General features: G+C 46.7%; 2 protein-coding genes across 7 annotated transcripts in view; one reads left to right on the plus strand and one right to left on the minus strand.

The window, feature by feature from the left end:
- IFT140 (intraflagellar transport 140) overlaps positions 1 to 975 on the plus strand; it is an 80,671-nt gene extending 79,696 nt beyond the window's left edge. For all 6 annotated transcript variants that reach the window (XM_040574432.1, XM_040574430.1, XM_040574429.1 and 3 more), the window contains one exon: positions 518 to 975. In XM_040574432.1, the coding sequence (XP_040430366.1) occupies positions 518 to 721 (204 nt within the window). In that variant the 3' untranslated portion in view covers positions 722 to 975. The remainder of the gene's footprint in view (positions 1 to 517) is intronic.
- On the minus strand, positions 822 to 20,196 carry TELO2 (telomere maintenance 2). Its single transcript, XM_040575020.1, has 20 exons — positions 19,904 to 20,196; positions 19,341 to 19,618; positions 18,708 to 18,776; positions 17,883 to 18,030; positions 17,420 to 17,522; positions 17,060 to 17,128; positions 15,941 to 16,082; positions 13,947 to 14,083; positions 13,103 to 13,191; positions 11,787 to 11,900; positions 11,064 to 11,152; positions 10,649 to 10,740; positions 9,515 to 9,631; positions 8,819 to 8,890; positions 8,074 to 8,238; positions 7,287 to 7,378; positions 6,414 to 6,513; positions 5,957 to 6,021; positions 5,188 to 5,303; positions 822 to 2,052 (listed from the first exon to the last, which is right to left on the minus strand). The coding sequence occupies exons 1-20, from the start codon at positions 20,194 to 20,196 to the stop codon at positions 1,946 to 1,948; spliced, it is 2,457 nt and encodes an 818-aa protein (XP_040430954.1). The 3' UTR covers positions 822 to 1,945.
- Positions 20,197 to 20,260: the final 64 nt, after the last annotated feature.

Here is a 20,260-nt window from a genome sequence, read left to right on the forward strand (position 1 = left end):
AGATCTCTCAGCTATTCTTTGTAAGAGAGGTGCTCCAGCCCTCTAATCAACTTTGTGGCCCTCCTCTGGCCCCACTCTACGAGCCTTGTGGGTCCCTTCGAACCTGGAATAATATTCTATGACATGCACCAGGGTTTGGACTAAAACATAGTCTGCTGTTATTATGGAACAGAAGGATGCCAACTGCTAGTTTCTCCAGCTGTACTGATTAACCTTACTTATAAGGTGTTGTTTTGACAGTGCTTCAGCTAGCAGGAGAATGTAAAACCAGCCTTTGAGACCCATTCTTTTTTATACTGCAGAAGCTAGAATTGACAAGCCCCTATGCAAAGGCTTCATGGTATCAAATGCTGTATTGTCCTGACCTAGTGTTAGCTCCTTTCCACCAGTGAACTCCATCAGTTCAAGAGCTCATCAGCCAAGCACTCAAGGCAGATGCTTTTCACACTTTTGTTGGAATTTGTAGAAGCAGTACATCCTCCCCCGGCCTGTAACAGTAATTTGTGTTTTTCTTTAGGCTTACCAGTATCTGGAAGAGATGCGGAAAAGAATTCCATGCACAAACCTGACTTACTATGTCAATCAGCAGACCATCGAGGCAGTTCACAGAGGAGTAGGCATTCCCATAAACCAAAGCCTGGTTCCAGAGCAAAGTCACCACAGCAGTATGGATACCAAGGAAGTGGAAGAAGAGGTGGCTGATGAAGTGGAGGATCCCTGATAATTTGTACTTACCAAAGACAAATGTTGACTTTAACACTAGGTCATTTATTCTGTCCTCATTAGGGGTCATACCAGTCAACCCACTGCTGCAGACAGACTTTCTGGTTATTACCAAGAAATTTATTTTTTTCTGCTTGACTGTACAAGCATCATTACTGAAATTATGTATCATTTCAAACACTACATACAAAGAGCTGGGTATATATATAGCCTGGTCTGAATCTAGTTTTAGTATTTTAATAAACCTGAAGGGAAAAAAAAAAGGAAAAAGAGAGAGAGAGAGATGTGTATTGTAACTGCAGTCTTGTTCAAGTCCAGAAAAGAGCTGAGGTAAGAATTCCTGAGCTGACAATTTTCAAGTACAGCTTTGGTCTGCTAAGGTGCTAACATACTTATCTTTCCTTAGAAGGCAGAACTTCTGAAAACAAACAATCTCCGTCCTGCTTGGCTAGGAGCTTGGTCAAAAGTCAAACTACTCCCATACTGCAGAAGGGAGGGAGACTTCCCCACCTCAAAGCTTTATTTAAAATACAGGGCCATGTAGACTAGGGCTTTTGAGATCAAAATCTGGACCTTAGTTACACTTTAATACAACCTTCTTTCTGTACTGATATCAAAAGAATTCTCGCTTTGTAACTCTAGTACAGCTCTAACTCAAACCTTTAATGTTTGGCACATTTTTTCAAACTTCACTGCAGCTATTCCATGCTTATATCTCAGCTGCTGCAGTGTCATTGCTGACACCATCCTACCCTGTGCTTCAAACAGCAGACCTCTAACTATTCCACCAAACGCTGCCAGAAGACATGGGAGCTTTTTTTTATAGGTATGTCACAGCCCTGGGAGGTAAGTGGCTGTTTCCAGCCCTCCTGTTTTTCTGACAAGAAGTCAGCTATGAGATCTTCCCTGTATTTTTAGCAGAGGACTCAAACCTGCCAAGGTTATAAATAGCTGGGGGTGGGGGCTGGGGGAGGTGTGGAGAGGATGGCAGTGCTAGCCTACCTTCCTGCATCTGTACACGCCGTACCGGATAGCAGTAGCTCACTAAATTGGCCTCCACTACAAAGTCCAGATGTCAAGTCAGGTTCGCTGGCGTACAGCTCTGCACCCTTCCCCCTTCTTCCTCTTCTCCAGCCAGGTGACCATCGAAGAGGCCCCAGTAGTGCCTACATACATCCAGCTGGCAAGAGTACGAGGTAAAGTCATTTCTGTTACCCTTCAGCTAGGAAGGGACAGTTTTGTTGAGTTTCTTTTTCAGGTTCTCCATTAGTAGCAAGTTCTGCAAGGCCAGCCTCCTGCAGTCCCCATCTGGATCTTTTTCCACCACATCTGTAAAAGAAGAAGCCACTGTAAGTTGGAAAATGGGTGGAAAAAACAGACTTTTACCTAACATGTTTGTACCGTTTCAGTCACCATCACAGAACAGCACTAAATGAAACATCAAAAGAAACATCCTTCATGCCAGAATTTATATTTGTGCCCTTGAGCTATTCTACAGCTGACCTGCTAGCATGAATGTAGTTTACAATTAGAAATCAACTTATTCAAAACCCTGATGTTTCCATGCTGCCAGTTTCTACAGCCTAAACAAATGCTCAGTGCTCCCTCCTGAAACCCGTGGTCACAGCACACTTGACTGGAGGAAAGAAAGAAGCAGGCCCTGAGGTTCAACACATTTTCAGTTGTGCTAGTCTGCTGATAAACGAGTCACTCTCTTACACTTTCTGCAGCATGTAAGGGAGGAGATTAAGCTGCTTCAAGCAGCTGTTATTTCAGGGGCCCTTACTAGGCCTGCAAAGTAAAAACCAGGATGCACGCAGGATGTCTGAGCAGGGGGAGCCTGGAAGAGCTGAGCGCCTGTGTAAGGATATCCTGTACGCACAAGCAGCGCGCTCAGAGCCCAGCACTGTCAGCCCAAACACATGACTCATTCAGCTTGAGTAGGGCTATTTATAAACTCAGGGAGAGCTTCATTATGGTATTTCCAAACTCCCTCTACAGAAGCAAAACCGGGAAGGCTACAAGACAGGTTACTACAAGCTTGTAAGCTAAGAGCCTGCTGTTGGCACTGCTTCTAACTGCATGAGTACAGACCTTGAATTGCTGCCACCGCAAGGGAGGCACTGGGCACTAGAATACATTTAGGTTCTGCCATAAAAGAAACTTACCCATGACAGCACTTTCAAGGGGTGGGGAATTCCCTCAATTCCTCAGCAGCTGCCTTTGAAGGAACTGTTTCCTAGAAATGCTTAGGTGTTCCCCTCCTCCCTGCCCAGGAACAGTTAGGCTGCTCAGTTGTAGGTAGCTTCTCTCTACAGCTGAAATGTCCCAAAGCAGCCACTAAGAGGACTACTGTGACAGCACCTGAACCTTCTTACACCATTCTGCAAACACTTTCTAAAGGGAAACAGTTCTAGTTCCAGCCCCAAGTCTGAAGAGCAGGAACAGTTATTCCTGCTATGAACTACAGCAATCTGCACAGGCTGGGAGGTAATTACAAGCTGGAGCAGAGGTAGAGATTTCTGCCACATGCAGCATGGAGAACATTTTCCAGTCCCTCTTTGTGTTTTAGCCATAGGAGAAACGTACAAGCTCTAAGCTGAAGCCCAAAGCCGTGACTTCTCCCAGCTGTTAGGCAGAGTAGTGGAAGGCTTGCATGCTTGACAGCTTGTCCTTTTTCCCTGCTATAACAGCAGACCTAATAGATGTTGCTTCTTCTTTCAAATCTTGTCTGGAACAGCAAGTCTGCTAGCTCAAAACCATGACTCAGTCACAAAAGCAGGTCTCTAACGACTGACCTCGGCTGCTGGAGCAGCAAGAGCCCAGTACCTCCCTGTGATAGCGTTTTACCAACAATCTTACAACAAACAGCAAAGCCACAGCCCAAAAAGTTGTTTGAGGAAGCAGCTCTAGACGGATACATAGGTTTTAAAATACACTTTAATCATATCTGACCAGATGCGGAGCCAAGTGCATTCTTTAACATTTCTGAATCTCCCTTTCCCTAGTATGCACACACCTCTGAGCTTATTCATTTCCACCAGGATCCACCACACAATTTTCATGCAACAGCACCACATTAAAAAACGATTACACTTCCTACAGGCATAAGAGATGCTGCTAGCTCTGTCCTCCTTCTTCCAAAAGTAACCCATTAAAAGCAGGCTACACCGACCCTTCGTTCAGAAGAGGTGGTCATAACCTTCCTCAAAAGTCTTTACTTGCTAATAGCAGTGGCTAGTAACAAAGACAAACAGATGCTTCAGAGCACACTGCATGTCATGGGAAAAGTAAAGCTTTTGGCCCCACAAGGCAGCTCTCTTCCTCTTAAAGGACACAGAGCTCCACAACGTGCAAGGATCAGAGGCCGCCTGTGTCAGTGTTGCTTCCTGCCTGCTCCCTGGGGGAAGCCAACTCACCAAGAGTGAGAATGGTGAAGGAAACCAACCCGGGGAGTCACATGAGGGCCACTCAGAGTACAGTGGAGGCTTCAGAGGCACAAAGCACACAGCATTATTCCCCCTTGTGCTTGCAGCACACTGCCATACACAATCACAAGTATGGGCAGTCCCAGCTTAGCACAACCCATAAAAACTGCAGCCTGCACACAGCGCATCTTACATCAATACAAACCAAATAATTTGCTCTCTTTCACAGGTTGTTCATCAGCAATAGGATGTTAAGAGATGGGGCCATGCTCTTCTTCCTTTTGTTATTAGCACTAAGGAAACCCATCTTCTGTGCACATAGCTTAAAACAACTCTTGTATGTTACTGCCAGTCAGAGTCACTGCCTGGACGTAACAGGCATGGTTTGGGCTGGTATACAGTTAATTTTCTTCATAGAGGCTCACACAATGCTGCGTATTGGTTTTTTTATTTTAAATAAAAATAGTGGTGATAACACACTGATGGTTTAGTTGTTGCAGAACAGTGCTTACGAGAGCCACAGACTTTTCTGCTTTCTATGCTTCCCTGCCAGCAAGTAGGCTGGGGGCACACCAGAAGCTGGGATTCTCTCCCCTATCCCACCTGGGAAGAGTGAGTGAGCGGTGGTGTGGTGCTGAGCTGCCTGCCAGGGCTGACCCACAACAAACATGTAATACGACTGTGTGTGCTGCAGCTTCAGGAGGTGAGTGGTTGCAGGCTTAGAAAGAGAAAGGGAACACAGTATATTTTGGGATATTTGCTTGGCAACTGTTTCAAACTTTGAGGACAGTCACACTTCGAAATGCCATAAGCATCTCTCAGCTTATACTTTAGGTACCTCTGCAATGTGTCTACAGCACAGAGCGTGGTCTGGTATTTGTCCTAGACTTATGACCAAGCAATAAATATGTTTATCATGCAAGTCTGAGGAGCACAGCACAAGGACATTACTGCTACAGTCACAATTTTAAAGAGATGTTGCATGCAAACTGCAGCACTAGCCAGAAAAACACTGGCATACACCACCACATCTTACCTCCCAGCCAGGACTGAGTCTCCAAAAGCTCTTCTGTCATGTTGTTTAGAAGATGCTCCGCAGGGACACTGAGCAGCACAGAGGAGATACAGGATAAAAGACCCTGACGCACATACCTGTTGGAGAAAGACCGAACTAGTCAAAACCTGCAGCTTCTTGCTCTACCTTGATTTACTTATTATTCCTCACCTCCAGGGTTCGCCAGCTCCCACTATTTCTTATTATAACTATTGCCATGTTCAGACTGACTAGGAGTGTAACCATGCACCAGCTGGCACAGCACTCGCATACAGAACCCCTGCCGTGCTGTGTCTCAGGGAGTCCAGCATAACTCAGGGACCTGCAATAGTGCAAGGTTAAAACAGAAGTTGGATGTTTACAGCATTTTAGCTACGTCTTAATTTCTCTCCAAGTCGCATGCAGGAATTGAATCTAAAGTTTTCTCAGCTTCCTCAGTTGAAATAGCTGAAAACATCACAAGAATAGTTGAAGGAAAAATCTGTCACGCTTTTTACAGGTAATGACTGCATCTCAACACCAGAAGACATTAGCTAAGTTCCTATGTTGGTCTGACATTAAAGCAATGCTTTCATTACACGCTCTTGCAATACTCAGCCACAAGAACACAAGACCAGAGGTAAGCATAAAGAAGAATAGATTAAATCATTGACATTCTCAGCCAGGTGCTAGTCTTGGACAAGGAGAGGTGGTGGCTGGATGCTTACTCACAGGGGATCTTTGAGAACAAAAGCATACAACTACAACTCACGAGTCGGTGTGGAAACGCAGAGCCCAAACAAACTCCATCAGTGCCTTTCCCATTGCAGTAACTGCCTGTAAAACAGGATTATGACACAAGCACTGAATACCTTCACATTCACACCACCCTCAAGAACTGGGCCTTGATGTATACTGCTGTAACCCTAACATCAAGGTTACAACCAGCTATTTTATAGATGAGGAAACTGAAGCAGTGAATAGTAAAGATATGTCCAACTTCCCACAGAAGTTGGAAGAAGAACTATCAGAAGCAGCAGAAGAAAGTGCAGGGATGTCTGAATCCCGTATCCCCTTTCTGACCATCTTTTTTCAGCCCTTTTAGGGACTTCTCAGCACATGACTCAAACTTACTGCCAGTCTAAGTGTAGCAGGCCCCAGAACGCACCCCGAAGCTCCCAGGCTAGAAGTCAGTCCCGCTACCTGAAAGCTCATTCAGCCTTTCTTACCACAGTGTTGACAGCCAGGTACATCAGGACTGCTAATGTGTGGACCAGTCTTCCTAGGACAAAGTGATCTTCCCCCAGGAGATCAAAAGTTGATAAAGGCCTGCAAGCACAAGATAAACAGTCCTGCAGCAGTGACAGGGCTGAACTTTGGAGTGGTCAGGGTGGCTGTGCAGAGCAAACTGTTTCATACAAGTCTGAATCCCTAAAAAAAGTTATACAGAGTCATTCCCAGTTCAACATGGGCCACAGCTGCTTGCTCCCACACCACTAACATCCTCTACAGTAGGGATCACATGCCCTACCAACAGGCTAGCTTTACGTGGAAGCAACTGCATGCAAAAGCTAGCACTGCTGCCATACTACAAACAAACCATTCAGACAGATATTACAAGAATCTGGATTCTTATGGCATCAGTTACTGATTCTTCCTTAGGTAAACTTGAGAGTAAAATGTGTCCTGTGCACTGTAACACAGTCAAAAGGATCAACCCATGTGACAAGACAAAAACTGAGGCAGGTAAGTTCTATTAAAGACTACAACCTGAGTGCTGTGGCTTTGTATGAACTCCCCAAGGTCAGCCAAAATGCTGTTTGGTACTGCCAAATTCATCCCCCTATGTACCTGCCGACAGGTTATGCTTAGTAGCATATATTCACTTACTGCAGGGTCTTACGTATTCCTGGCCAAGAAAACTTCATAGGCTAAGTCCGAGAGCACAAAATCGTCCTCTCTAAGCTTGATCAATGAGCCAGGCATCAGCACGGTGTCACAGGACTCCCACACAGCTTCTGGGCTTTACTCTGCTGCTCTCAGACAAGCAGAAAGGTTCACTCTTGCTGTTGCCAAACCCACATCCCAAGGTGTTCACTCACCTGTCAAAGTTCTGGAGCAATGGAAAAAAGAAGTGTCCAGCAACAGAATTGAATTCATTTGGGCCAGAAGCCACTTGTACTTGAGATGGACCCTGTCCAAGAGAAAAATGAAGTCTAGACACAAGACGTAGTATCCAACTGTTCTACATTCATCCACTGCAGCCAACCCACTGTCAACTACTGCTTACTTGGACCCCTATGGCTGCTAGTTTCCAGACCAGTCACCTCCCTTCCCACTCAGGATCCTCTCACACATCTAAATATTTCAGTACAACGTATCTCAGTACTGCTGGGTTACATATTAAAACCAAGAACATTCAAGGTGTAGAGTTTGGGAAAGCAAGTCCCCTAGGACAAACCACAGGGGAGTTAAGGGACCCGTGAAACTGGCACCAGTTGATCTCCCTGAAAAAGAGAAGCCTGAGACAGTCCAGTCTGAAGGAGGATGCCCTGGGATCTGTGAGTGCAGTTAACAGCACCCTGCAGTGGCCAGACAAGCTCAGAACAGGCACAGAGCAGACACAGCCATCCCTCAATGTGAGACGAGGAATTCAAGGTCTATTTTCCTTTTCCTCCTGGGAAAGGACTATGGGATTTGGTACTTCCCATGAAAAAAAAAAAAAAAAAAGACATTAAAGTGAAACTGACATTTTAAGTTACCCGGTCTTGCCTCTGGATTGAGCCCAATTTCACAGGTATTTTGCTCTTTCCAGACAGAACTACAGCCAGTCATACTGTCCTTATTTTTGCTGTATTTGACAAAAGTTGGTTTCTGCCCTGGTCTCACCTTCGCAAACCTCCTAGTCTTGCTTTTGATCCTCTCATCAACAATTTTTCTCCAGTCGTTAGAGCTGTCACTTCCAGGAAGGAGCTGGACACAAGGCTTTTCGACATGCTTGATCTTCCCATGGACTTTGGGAAAGGACAGTTCCCGAGCTGCCAAAACCAATACCTATAGAGGAAAAAAAAGGGATGTTCTGTTAAAAGGGGATAATCCCTGTACTAGGCAACAATAACAGCTAACCTGCAGCCAAACCAGTCAGAATAGCAAGGCAGAAAGACACAACAGTTCTAGAATTAAGAAAGCAGGGTGAGTGCCTGAACCCAGTCAGCTGACTCCGAGGTATTCGGTCAACAGCTCAGTCACTCAACTCTGAAACAGAACAGGGGCTCCTTTTTCAGACACGGTAAGTGAAATGATGTGGAAGGAGCCACAAGCAGATTGCTGTCTTTCAGAAAGTGAAGAGATCACAGATTGATGACACGTTAGGAAACAGCAGCAGCTGTTAGGCAATAGACCATCACACACTTTGCATTCTGTGGGCAAGGACTGCTGTCTAATTGAGTGTAGCAGGGTTAAGAACAAGAGGGAAATGCCAGGCATAAATACCAACATAACAGATTCCTATGCCTGCGCTTCCTCCTCACCTGTTCCTACAACGAATAAAGGTTAACACCTTTACATCTTAGGGACACTGCACTGGTGCAACAAAGCCACAATGAAAATGAGAAGCAAGGAGATGAGCACTTACATCAAGAATATCCATGCGCTGACGCAGACTGTAGTTCAGGGAATAGAACTGGGAGGTCAAGTACTGTGCTACCTGGACAGAAAAATCAAGGAGCGGTGAACACAAACCCAGTAAATAGCCTTTCCACTAATTCTAAAAATTCTAAATTCTCCATTTCAGGCAAAGTCCTGCTTCCTGTTAGTTAACAACAAGCCTCTAAGAGAAGGGAAGAGAAACACTGTATGAACAGGGGAAATTCAGACACTTCCACTTCTAGATTCTCCCAAAGGAAGTAAACAACAAAAGGGATTTTGCGATTCTTCTCTCCCTCCTATGCAGAGGCATCCAAACGTTACGGCAGGTGATTACAAACAGCGGTCAAATCTTTTAGAGACTGTGTGCCTCAGTTTCATTCTCTGTGAAGCAATCTCCCTTCAGCACAACAAGTCCTTATCTAAATTGCCTTGTCTGGTATATGGTTTACCCATACACCAAATCTCTCCCAGTCTGCTACAGCTCTTGACTTTTTCTTTCCCGTTGTTTGCCATCCATTGCAGATTCTTCAGTACACAGCCCATCTCTGTGTAAATGCTGTCAGACATCCGCCAGCTGTTCTACCACACTCTGACAGCTGCTTCTACAAAGATAAGAGACTTCACCTGCTTAAATTTTCCCCTGTGCCTCAACTGAAAAAGGGAAGAAGTAAGAGAGACTAACAGGTATTGGATCCACGGTTAAAACAGCTACTTGGGCCCTCTGACGGAGCTCTGCAAAGCCTTCAATGCAGGTCTTCTCCTCCAGATGCAATAGTATTTTTGCCAACTCGACACTAACCTGCTCAAAATAAGAAAAAAAAAAACAATCAAGTCACCGCAAGTGTTTTCTTTCTCACAGGATTTACAGAGCAGAGTCCACTTTCCATTTCTAATGCTTAAGTAAAGAAAATGTGGGAACAGAATACAGGCAACAACATGCCGCCTCTCAAACATGAGGGAGAGAAAAGATACTTAGGTAAATGCCATCAAGACAGATTTCTCAAAACACGTATCAACCCCCTAAGCTGATTTCTCTGTCCACATTCACGTTTTACTTTGGCTTTTTGGACAAATGGTAAACATCATAAGATAGGAAAACCTATTACTGAAATTCGTGGGTTAAAGGGCACTGTAGCACAGGCAACGTCCATCCAGTCCCTTACCATATTACAGCCCTTCCCTCTCTTAGCTGGCCGAGGCACCTACCACTGGCACTACAAATCCCATCTTCAGCTGTTCGCTAACAGGTAGTGGTGAGCAATCAAACCACTCCTAAGTTCCTCTCACAAAAGCTTTTTGCCTTGATCAGTACAAACCACCTAGTCCCTCAGGAAGTACACTTCTACAAGCAAATAGGGAAGTCCATTTGATTTTATCCCCCCTTTTGTTGGGAAATAACAATCAATTCAATTTCAATTCAGTATCAATGACATACAAAATTAAAATCGCTTTGTCTGTGGGATTCATGCTCCCCTGTAAATTTCCCTTCTGAAGTTTTTTCTGCTCAGCACAAGGCATGGAGCCTGCTCTGCTGCCTCGAGTTACTGCTAAGTTCTACTTGCAAATGCACTTCATTTTCAGTGCTGGAGCTGCTAAATGCCATGCTGCTGCCAGCACATTCGCCTGCTTCTTTGCGCTCTCTAGCCTAGCAAACTACTTACAAAGCAACTGTTTCCTTCTATTTCCCTTCCCAAGTTGAAAGCTCTAAATTCAGGTACACACAGCTCTGCTGGCTGCTCTGTTGGCAAAGTTAGTCTCCTCACAAGGGCAAAAGGATAACCTGCCCACCAGTAACTGTTAGCTCAGACTACTTCACCTCTCTTGTTGCTGCCGGATTCTTTCGAACCAAGCTCTCAAGAGCCTTGACTGTAGCTTCCCATTTGTCTGTATCTTCAGATCCTGTCAGGACTGAAAGACAAGAGAAACAAAAACTATTCATAGAATTGTTCTGCTTGGGTGTATACCCCAACTTTCTTCTGACAGTATTCTGTCTTTTTACAGGAAAGTATCATTGACCCTGCACAGGGGCAGCATTAGGAACTACACAAATTACTCAGAAGTGATGGTTTAGCACTTGCGTCCAGATAACTGAAATACTACAAATTGAGTATTTCAATTCGTTGAGTAATTCTGACCTTCTTCAAATTAGCTCAGAACAAAAATAAACCTAAAGAGACCACTCTCCCCAAAACAGTAAGAAGCAGATGAAAACTCGGCCCACGATCTCCTACCTTCAATACAGTCTCGAATATACACTGGAGCCTTAGTCTTCTTTAGTTCTTTGTCCTCTGACATGTCATAAGGAGTAAGATCATCATCACTGTAAAAGAAATAAAGGCAGGAGTTAGTTTACAGGGTACAGCTGTTCTCCCTCCCTCAGCTATCCACACAGGAAGTAAAGCAGCAGCACAGGCACTACTGTAACACCGCCACTCTTGTATAATATGGCAGCACTGCTGAAGCTGAGACTAAAAGAGGTCCTTAGGGAGTTCTATGAATCGCTCTGAATCTCAGTGAAAGAGCAGTTCTGCAACCAGATCTGGAACTGGATCTCTTGGTCAAGTGCAGAAGTAGTCAGGTGACCCAGAGGCAAGAAGCCAATTCTTAAGATTTCTTTATGTATTGATAAAGTGATAGGACAAGACAGGCCCGCTAACTAAGTGGGTGGATACACTGATAATTCCAGAAAAGAAAAAGTATACTAAGTCAGCCAAATGGAATAAATATAATGATTGCACACGACAACGGCTTTGCTCCAGTTACTGATTAACGGACTTGCATGCAGTTTCCTACACAACATCCTACCCAGCTGAACAAGGTCTGCTCCCTCGTTCTGGTCAGAAAGCACAAGATTGCCGAGGTAAGCAGCTACCAATAGCTCCCTTCTCTCCAAGTCTTCCCTTAAGAACCTACCACTCCCTTTCCCATTTCCTATCAGCTTCTTGTCCCCATACCTGTCAAGCTCAGCATCCGACTCCTCATCTGACACCACGTGGGTCGCTGCTGTATGGGATTTTCCATTACTTTCCGATGCCAGTGGCAGCACAGCATCTGCTTTCTCATTCCTGCTATGGGCAACAAGAAGCATTAAAACCAGTAAGATTAACAGTCCGTATTCACGAGCAAAAAGCCACCCATACCACCAACCCTTGCTGTCTCAGTAGAATGGCAGATAATTATTTCTACTGCAGTCTCCCACCTAGCTTGGCCTTCATAAAGAACAAAGTCCTAGGAGACAGAATGGGATGACGGGAGAATCAGAATCTCGTAACAGAAAAGCAACAGATAACAAAAATTAAGTTAGCTAGTTTGCTGCATTCTCCCCGTACTGACTTGTGTCTAGGACCGCTACGGAAAGTCTCATCTGTGATAACTGGATCACGCTGGTCTGCAGAGTATTCAAAACTACGAATGGAACTGAACAAATGGGGAAGAAGCATCTTTAATCATTCCTAATGGGATTAATTTAATAATAAAGAAAAACATTTCTCTGTTCCTATATTTGTGGATATTTTTGTGGATTTTTGTATGTCCTTTCACCTCTCTACTTCTCAAAGGCTGTCTCAAACTGCTGTCTATGCTGATTACACCCCTAAAATGGGAGCAATAAATCTGTATTTCACCGGAGAGCTGGACAGCTTCATTTGCTATTGTTTCATTCATCTGTTGATACGACTAAGTGCTTCAAGCACCTCAGCTGATGCCACCGAAGTTAACAGCACCACAGAACCAGTCTTTACACTGACGGATACGCCAGATTTTTGTTACTGATGAGTGGGTGGGGGGTGGCTGCTTGTGACCCAAACATCAAAAGACTCCCCAGATGTGACCAGAAAGGCCCATTCGGTTCTACTCAGGGGAACACGAGACCCCTAGGAACTGCAGCACGGTTTCACCATGCGTGGCTATCAAACAGGCAGTTCTAACATATGCTACCATTTCAATTATGAATTTCAAATAATTATACTGCATTATAAGAATAAGGTGCATTATAATGCTTTATCAAAATACAAGGAACGACTAAATAGATGAGGACTCTTCAGTCTGGAAGAGACAAGTGAGGGAAGATACCATAGACAAATAAAGTCACAAAGAGCAGAAAAAAGGTAAAAATGGAACAACGCATCTTTTCCAGATGTAGACTCTGCAAATAATCAACATCGGGGCTGGGTGCGTGGGTGGGGAATATAACTTGCCAAGTTCCCCAGTATGTTTTTTTTTGGTATTTGCTCCTTAAAAGGCATGGAAATGAAGAGTAGCAATATCTTACTTGTTGTCTGGGAGGCTTGGGACAACACAGACCGATGGAGCCTGCACCAGAAGGGACTTCAGTTCTCTTGCTTCATCATCTTCTTCGTACTAGACATTCAGAATAACCGTTATTTTAAGATTGCAAGCATGACCAGCATTCAACGTTTGACCCTTCTGCGGTGTACAAATGAGGACTGAATCAGAACAGACAACACACCAACACACACCAATCCTATTTGTTTCAATCACTGTCCGGCCAGCAGTAATCTAAGTAAGATGCTGTATGGCGATCTGTACCATATGTAATCTTCACCCCTATATTTAATGGCAGTACTTGGTCAGCCCTTGTCTGAATGTTATTTACAATCTTCAAAACATTTAATAACTGGCTACGCAACACGATGGATGATGCAGATTTTTAAAGAAAGGATGCAGTTTTTATCACATAATTCTTACAAACTCTACTACTAACAGCACAGCAAAAATCCCCACGTTTATCTTGAAAATCTCAACTCAGGGACGTTCCTACCACTGCAGGGACTGCATGCTCACCCCTGGCCTAGGTGTGAAGTTCCCTCTTAACTTCCATAGATCAGAATCTCATGCAACGATAAATCTCTAGCACTCCATTATTAACTAACAATTTGCCCTAAACTTTGCCGTCAGCATACACCCCTAAGGCCACTTTCGCACATCCATTTGTTTTCTATGCAACCGTTTTTTGTGAGCAGACACCCTGTTGCTGCCTCTCTTTATTTCCAGATAGCGTTAGAACTCACTGTAACGCCCCAGATCACCCGCTTTAAAGCTTGTATTTCCTCCATGCCTTGCACACCAAAGAAAAATTTCCTTATAACCCTCACCTGAAACTTCAGGACAGGCCCATCGGTGTTTATTTTTGAACTAATGCTCTCTGCCACAATCATTCCCAGACGCCGGATCTGTGGCAGGCTGCTATCCAAGTGACATTTCACGCCTTCCATCATGCTTGTAAGAAGTTCTGAAAAAATAAATAGCATATGAAACAAAGTCAGAAAAAAACCATGCATCTTCATGCCAGTTCCATAAGAGGGCAACATCAGCCACTCACCACCCAACAATGGGTAGAAACCTAAAAAGGGCCTATGCAAGCAGGACTTCTCTGCGATGGCAGTGTTTCCCTTCAGCACCAATACAGGAAAAACATGCTTTTTCACGGGCTGGAAAGTCAACAAAACATTACAAGCATGTTCTAAATTTGGAATATTTACTTTTTCACTGAAACATAAAACAAAAAGGATGGCAAAACAAGTCAATCTTTAGCTCACTTTTAGAGTTTTGAAGCCACGTAAGTGTAATACCATACTATGAGGGAACTGCAAGCTCTGACCAGCACAATACCATTAGGAAATAACCTGTCACTTTCCTAAAGTAGAATTAGCTCTAGAGCAAAAGAGGCAAAACAGGTTTTCTAAATCAACCCTCCAATAATTAAAAGAAGAACCACACGCACAGAAGTAACTCTAGAAACTGGACAGATATTTTTCTTGGAACAGAAATTGACATTTCAGACCAGGACTCTTTAAACCAGGACCTTTTAGAGAAGGACCACTCCTTTTTGTTAATTTTGAACCTATCTTAGTGTCCTTTGACAGCTCCTAGTTCTTGCTCTGGGAAACAAGTAAACACTCTCTTTATTCACTCATTGGATCCACTTCTTCCCCTAGCAGTGCGCACCTGCAGCCCAGAAGGCCAACTGCATCCTGGGCTGCATCACCAGAGGAGCGGCCGGCAGGTCGAGGGAGGTGACTGTGCCCCTCTGCTCCGCCCTCGTGAGGCCCCGCCTGGAGGTGCTGCACCCAGGGCTGGAGCCCCCAGCACAGCAAGGATTAGATCTGTCAGAATGGGTCCAGAGGAGGGCCACGAAGATGCTCAGAGGGCTGGAGCACCTCTCCTCTGGGGACAGGCTGAGAGCTGGGGCTGTTCAACCTCTAGAAGAAAAGGCTGCGGGGTGACCTTATTGCAGCTTTTCAATACTTAAAGGGGGCTTTATAAAAAACATGAAGAGCGTACTTTTGCTCAGTCAGATAATGACAGGACAAGGAGGAACGGTTTAAAACTAAGAGGGTAGGTTTAGATTAGAGGCTAAGAGGAGATTCTTCAGAGGGTGCTGAGGCACTGGCACAGGCTGCCCAGAGAGGCTGTGGACGCCCCATCCCCAAAGGTGTTCAAGGCCAGGTTGGACGGGGCCCTGGGCAACCTGACCTAGTGGGAGGCGTCCCTGCCCACGGCAGGGGGGTGAAACTGGATGAGCTTTCAGGTCCTTTCCAACCCAAGCCATTCTGTGACTCCACTCCGCTATGCAGGCTATAACTCCAGAACCGCCAGTCCCTGCCTGTAACTCACCATCCCTACCCACCTAGCCAGTAATCCCAGCACAGGCAGCAGCACGACGCAGAGGACAGAGCCTAGCCAAACAGCTCTTTATTCTCGGTGTACTCCCCACCCCCACTGCTGGAGCCTTATTCATGCTCCAGGAGCAAGACCATAAATTGGAAATCAAATCACCCGATTCCTCTAACCGCTCCCAGAGGCGATCCTGCTTTTCCCGTGACAAAACATACGGATCCCTAACTCTGCTGTTTAGGTAAGAGCCTTAGTTCAAAGATATCAGTCTTCACTTCCATGATTCACAGCTACGCACTTGGAGTTCTATTGTACATGTACTAAAGAAAAAGGACTCCAGCAGGATGCACGGTTTGCCAAAATGAAATTGGGACAATTTTGATAGCCTACACATCAAAACCAGATCTTTTTCTACTCAACGGTCAGTTTTTCCGTGAAGCACATCTATGCCCTGCTTCTCCTGCCGCCTCACCTTGTCTGCAGCTCTCTATTTCAGGCTCCTTCAGGTGCGAAAGGCAGATAAGGATGGCCTTGCTAATGTATTCCTGCTGCTCAGCCGGGGAGTGTTTCACAGCACTGCTACTGCTCCAGGTCTCCAAGAGTTCTTGCAGCACCTGAATCAGAGTGTAAACGACTTTGTTTGCCCAAATTGGCTTGAAACGGATCTTTTCCATACATAATTTCCTTTCTGAAGGAACACTAGCTTTCATACAGCCCATGAAGTTTATTATGATGGTCCTTTGGTTTTCATGCTTTCACAGTGCAATTACTCTCCCTGCCAATGGAGCTAACCGGTATTTCAGGGCCCAGAATGATATTATGCTTGGCCGACTAAGAAGTCCACACCACCTCCCTTTAATACCTTGTTAAAATAATGCTTTTTGCTTAAAAGCGCTAAGTATGTTTGTTTCTCATAATAATATGCATTGTTTTGCATACCATTTATCAAAAACCAGTATTATGCTGTTTACACAATGCTTTTAGTCCCACCTTCAAAGTCTAAATAGCTGCCGGGACTCACAGATTTTAGAACCTTTGACCGGTGGGAAAAAATATATAAAATATATTTAAAAAAAAAAATCACCATTACAAATCTGTAGCAATTTCCAGAGATAACAACTTCCTAGAAGTTCTATTAAACTGCTGACTTGGAGAGGGAAAAGATCTGCATCCCTGCTGAGGCAAAGGTAGATAAAAAAGATTCCAAAGCATCAGCCATTCTGCACAGACTGCTCTCAGTCAACTTCAGCACTTTCTGCCATCTGCCACACAGGCAGGGGACGAAGGAGAAATCTGAGAAGGACAGAGCCTGTGAGACCCTTGTAGGAATCCAGGCGTCATTAGTTTTGCCGCTGGGAAGGCAATTTGCCAATTAAATACGAAAAACTAACACCAGAGTGCAGAAAGTCCTTGCCTAGTCCATCACAAGTCATTTGTTTTGCACCAGTCAGTGCGGTGGGGCTTCCTTCACTCTCACGACCAGGAGCAGAAGTGACTTAGAGAAGCACCCTAATTCTCCACCACACAGACACCCACTCAGATCAGCGTTTTTTCCAGCAGACACATCACCGGAAACATGACTTAACCTTACTTTGATCAATAAGGCGCGCCGAAGACTGTCCAGGGACAGGTAGCCGAGGAGATTCTGTAGCACAGCAGTCTGTAAAGCAAGACCCGCGGTTTTCATTAACTGGGAACAAAGTTGTCATCCTGCAATGCCGAACGTTTTTGTTTACTACGTTAAACTTTTACGTGTGAGGGACTGGTTGACAATATTCAGAGACTGAAAAGCACGCAAATTTAAAAAAAAAAAAGTGCAAGACATGAAATTGCTGATGAAACATGGAAAACCAAGAGCAGACAAACACAGCGCAGAAACAGTCTAGAGAATGTGCCTCAAAACCACCCGATCAGCACTTTGGGAAAGGCAGGTGTTCAATGCAGCCCTCACCGTGTAGCCATACTGCAAGAGGAGGAACTTCTGTGTCACAACAAACTGAGCTTGCTTGTTTTTCACAACCAGGTTCCCCAGCAGCCTAGACAAGACATCTGCCCTGGCAAGACAAGTCAACAGCAAAACGTTAGGAAGCCCTGGAATTACTGTCACGCTCTCTCCAATCCTATGGAATTGTGTCAGCAGCTTATTGCAAAGAAGTCAAAAGCTAAGAATCCCTAAAACACCTTTAAACATTAAGAGCCAGTCTGTGGTTGCAAATAATGGTTTTTTTACTCCATGTCACGGCCCAGACCCTTACAGAATAGCGCAGGTTCTACCCGAGGGGGAACAATCAGTCTGCTCCTTTAACCCTACGCGCACACACGCATGCCAGCATCTTTCAGGAACGGCCTCCGCGAGTATTTGTGAGAAGGTTCCAGCCTTTGCTCGGGATCAGGGAAGAAAACAGAGTTCTTACCCTGGTGCTCTCTGAACAAAGCCAAGGACCACCGCCTCCATCCAGCGCTCTGGCACACACTCGACCAGTCGCCAGCAAATCCTTTGCCAGATGCAGTCCGACTTGGTGAGATCCGCGAGGCGGGGCACCAAAACGCTCAGAATTTCTTCTGAAGTAGAGGAGGAAAAGAGAGGTAAATACACGGACAGGATGGACAGAACCGGCGCGATGGCGCTCAGGGTCAGACTGCCTATTTAAAGATCCTTGCAGACGGAGAAATACAACACACAGTTTGCAATTCTAAATCCCTCCTGTGGTAAGGACTAACCTAAGGCCTAAGAAACTCGTAGGTATTCCTCATCAGAGTAAACACACAGAAAATCTCTCCTTCCCCCTCCCCACCCCCCGGGCCTTGTTAACTCCTACTGTGGCCTCAAAGTCGCGGTGGGCCCGACTGAAGGCTCCTCACGTAAGGTGAGTGAGTGTTACACACGGGGAGGGATTTTTGCTGGTATTCCCAATAGGCTCTCAGACCGCTGGATGAGAAGTGCTAGAAGATCATTTCATAATTATGCCCCAAACGGCAGGACAAGACGACCAGTAACCTCAACAATTTTTTAGAGCCAAGCAGACCGCACTCACGTGAGCTGATAAAAAAGCATCACCAGCTATCAGATAGGTAGCTGAGTAACCTCAGGAAGCAGAGAGCAGCCTACCTCCTAAAGGCCCAGGATTGCCTCGTCAGTCTCCCACTCCCTCTGGTGATCACTGTCATAGTCACACCTCCTCACTAACACAGCAAACCAGGCCTTCCCTCTCCCCCAGATATTACCGTAAAGCACTCACTTTGTCTCCCGTGAACGCAGACCTTCCCCAGAACTTGAGAAACAAAAGATATTGAGCAATCCGAGCCACCTGGGATAAACCAGACACAAACATAACATCACCACCACCAGCAGCATCCAGAGCAGGCACACTTCTACAGGTGCTGGAGCCTGAAAACATGGCTTGATTTCTTTCTCTTGAGGCACGCTCTCTTCTCCCCCCCACCACCTGCCTTCAAGAACAAAAGATCCACAGAATTATCTGCACACAGGTGGAGTGAGAAGCCTGAAGCAGTTCAGTCCCACTTTAACACACCGGGAATAAAACCACGGGTTCGTTCAGCGCTGCGAGGCTGGCTACACCCGCAGGCTTACTTCCACACAATTAATTGAGCGCAGACCACAGCTAAACTCTAGCAATGGACGAAGACATTTAACAGCTCATAGAACCGCAGCTTTCATCAGGATTTTAAACGGCCTCGGCCATCTTTCTCATTCCTTGTATCTTTTACGTGCGACGAACCTCAGCCTGGAAGATGAACGCGAGGCTCTGCAACGCCCGTTATCTGCATTCCAAGCATCAGCACGGGGGGCCGCGCACGAAACACGTCCGAGGAAGACCTGCCTCTGTAGCACAGCCCTCCCGCAGCCGTACCTCTCAGGGAAGCGGAGATCTTGTGCAGCACCTCGACGATCGCACCGCCCAGGAGAGGGAAGTAGTTCTGCGGGAAGAACACCGCGGGGTTTCTCCCCTGCAGGCCGTTGCTCACGCGGTCGGGCAGCGACACGATCCCGCTGAGCAGGGAGTCCTGCAGCTCCGCCGGGCCGCCCTGCGCCTGCTGCTGGCAGACCTCCCACAGCAGGGCCGTGAGGCGGCCCTCCCGCACGAACCGCTCCAGCACCTCCACGATCGGCCGCAGCCGACAGCCGGGACTGGGGGAAGACAACGGCCGTGAGCCCCCGCGCGCGGCGACTCCAAAATAATATTAAAAAAAAAAAAAAAAAAAAAAAAAAAAAAAAAAAAAAAAAGGGGGGTGGGGGCGGTGCCGTGCCCACTGCGGGCGTTTCGGCTCCCATCTCAGCAGGGCCGTGTCGCGGCCGGGCCCCTTCGCCCTCCCTGCCCCCAGGGGCTCCTCCGCCAGCACGGGCGGGGCTGGGCGGGCCCGGCCGCCCCCTCCCGTCCCGCCCCGCCCCGTCCCCTCCCGTCCCCGCACTGACCGCGGGGCCGCCCCCGGGGGCTCCCCGAGGGCGCCGAGCAGGGCGCCGAGCGCGAGGCCGGGCGGCCCCTCCACGAAGCAGCTCCGCCAGGGCCCGGCCGGCTCCTCGGGCCCCGCCGCCGCCGCCGCCGCCAGGCTCCGCAGCAAGGCCCCGAAGCGCTCCCGCTGCCGCCGCCCGAGGCCGGCCGGGCCCCCCGCCGCCGCCAGCCCGTCCCGCACCGCGCCCAGCGCCGCCGCCCCGGGCGCGGGCCCCGCCAGGGCCTCCCGCAGGGCGCTCTCCACGGCCGTCGCCATGGCGGCGCCCCGCGCCTCGCTTCCGGCCGCCGCTCGGCGGCAGCCAATGGCGGCGCCGGCCCGC

Source organism: Cygnus olor, chromosome 15 (assembly GCF_009769625.2).
Source record: "Cygnus olor isolate bCygOlo1 chromosome 15, bCygOlo1.pri.v2, whole genome shotgun sequence".
Classification (NCBI taxonomy): Eukaryota; Metazoa; Chordata; class Aves; order Anseriformes; family Anatidae; genus Cygnus; species Cygnus olor.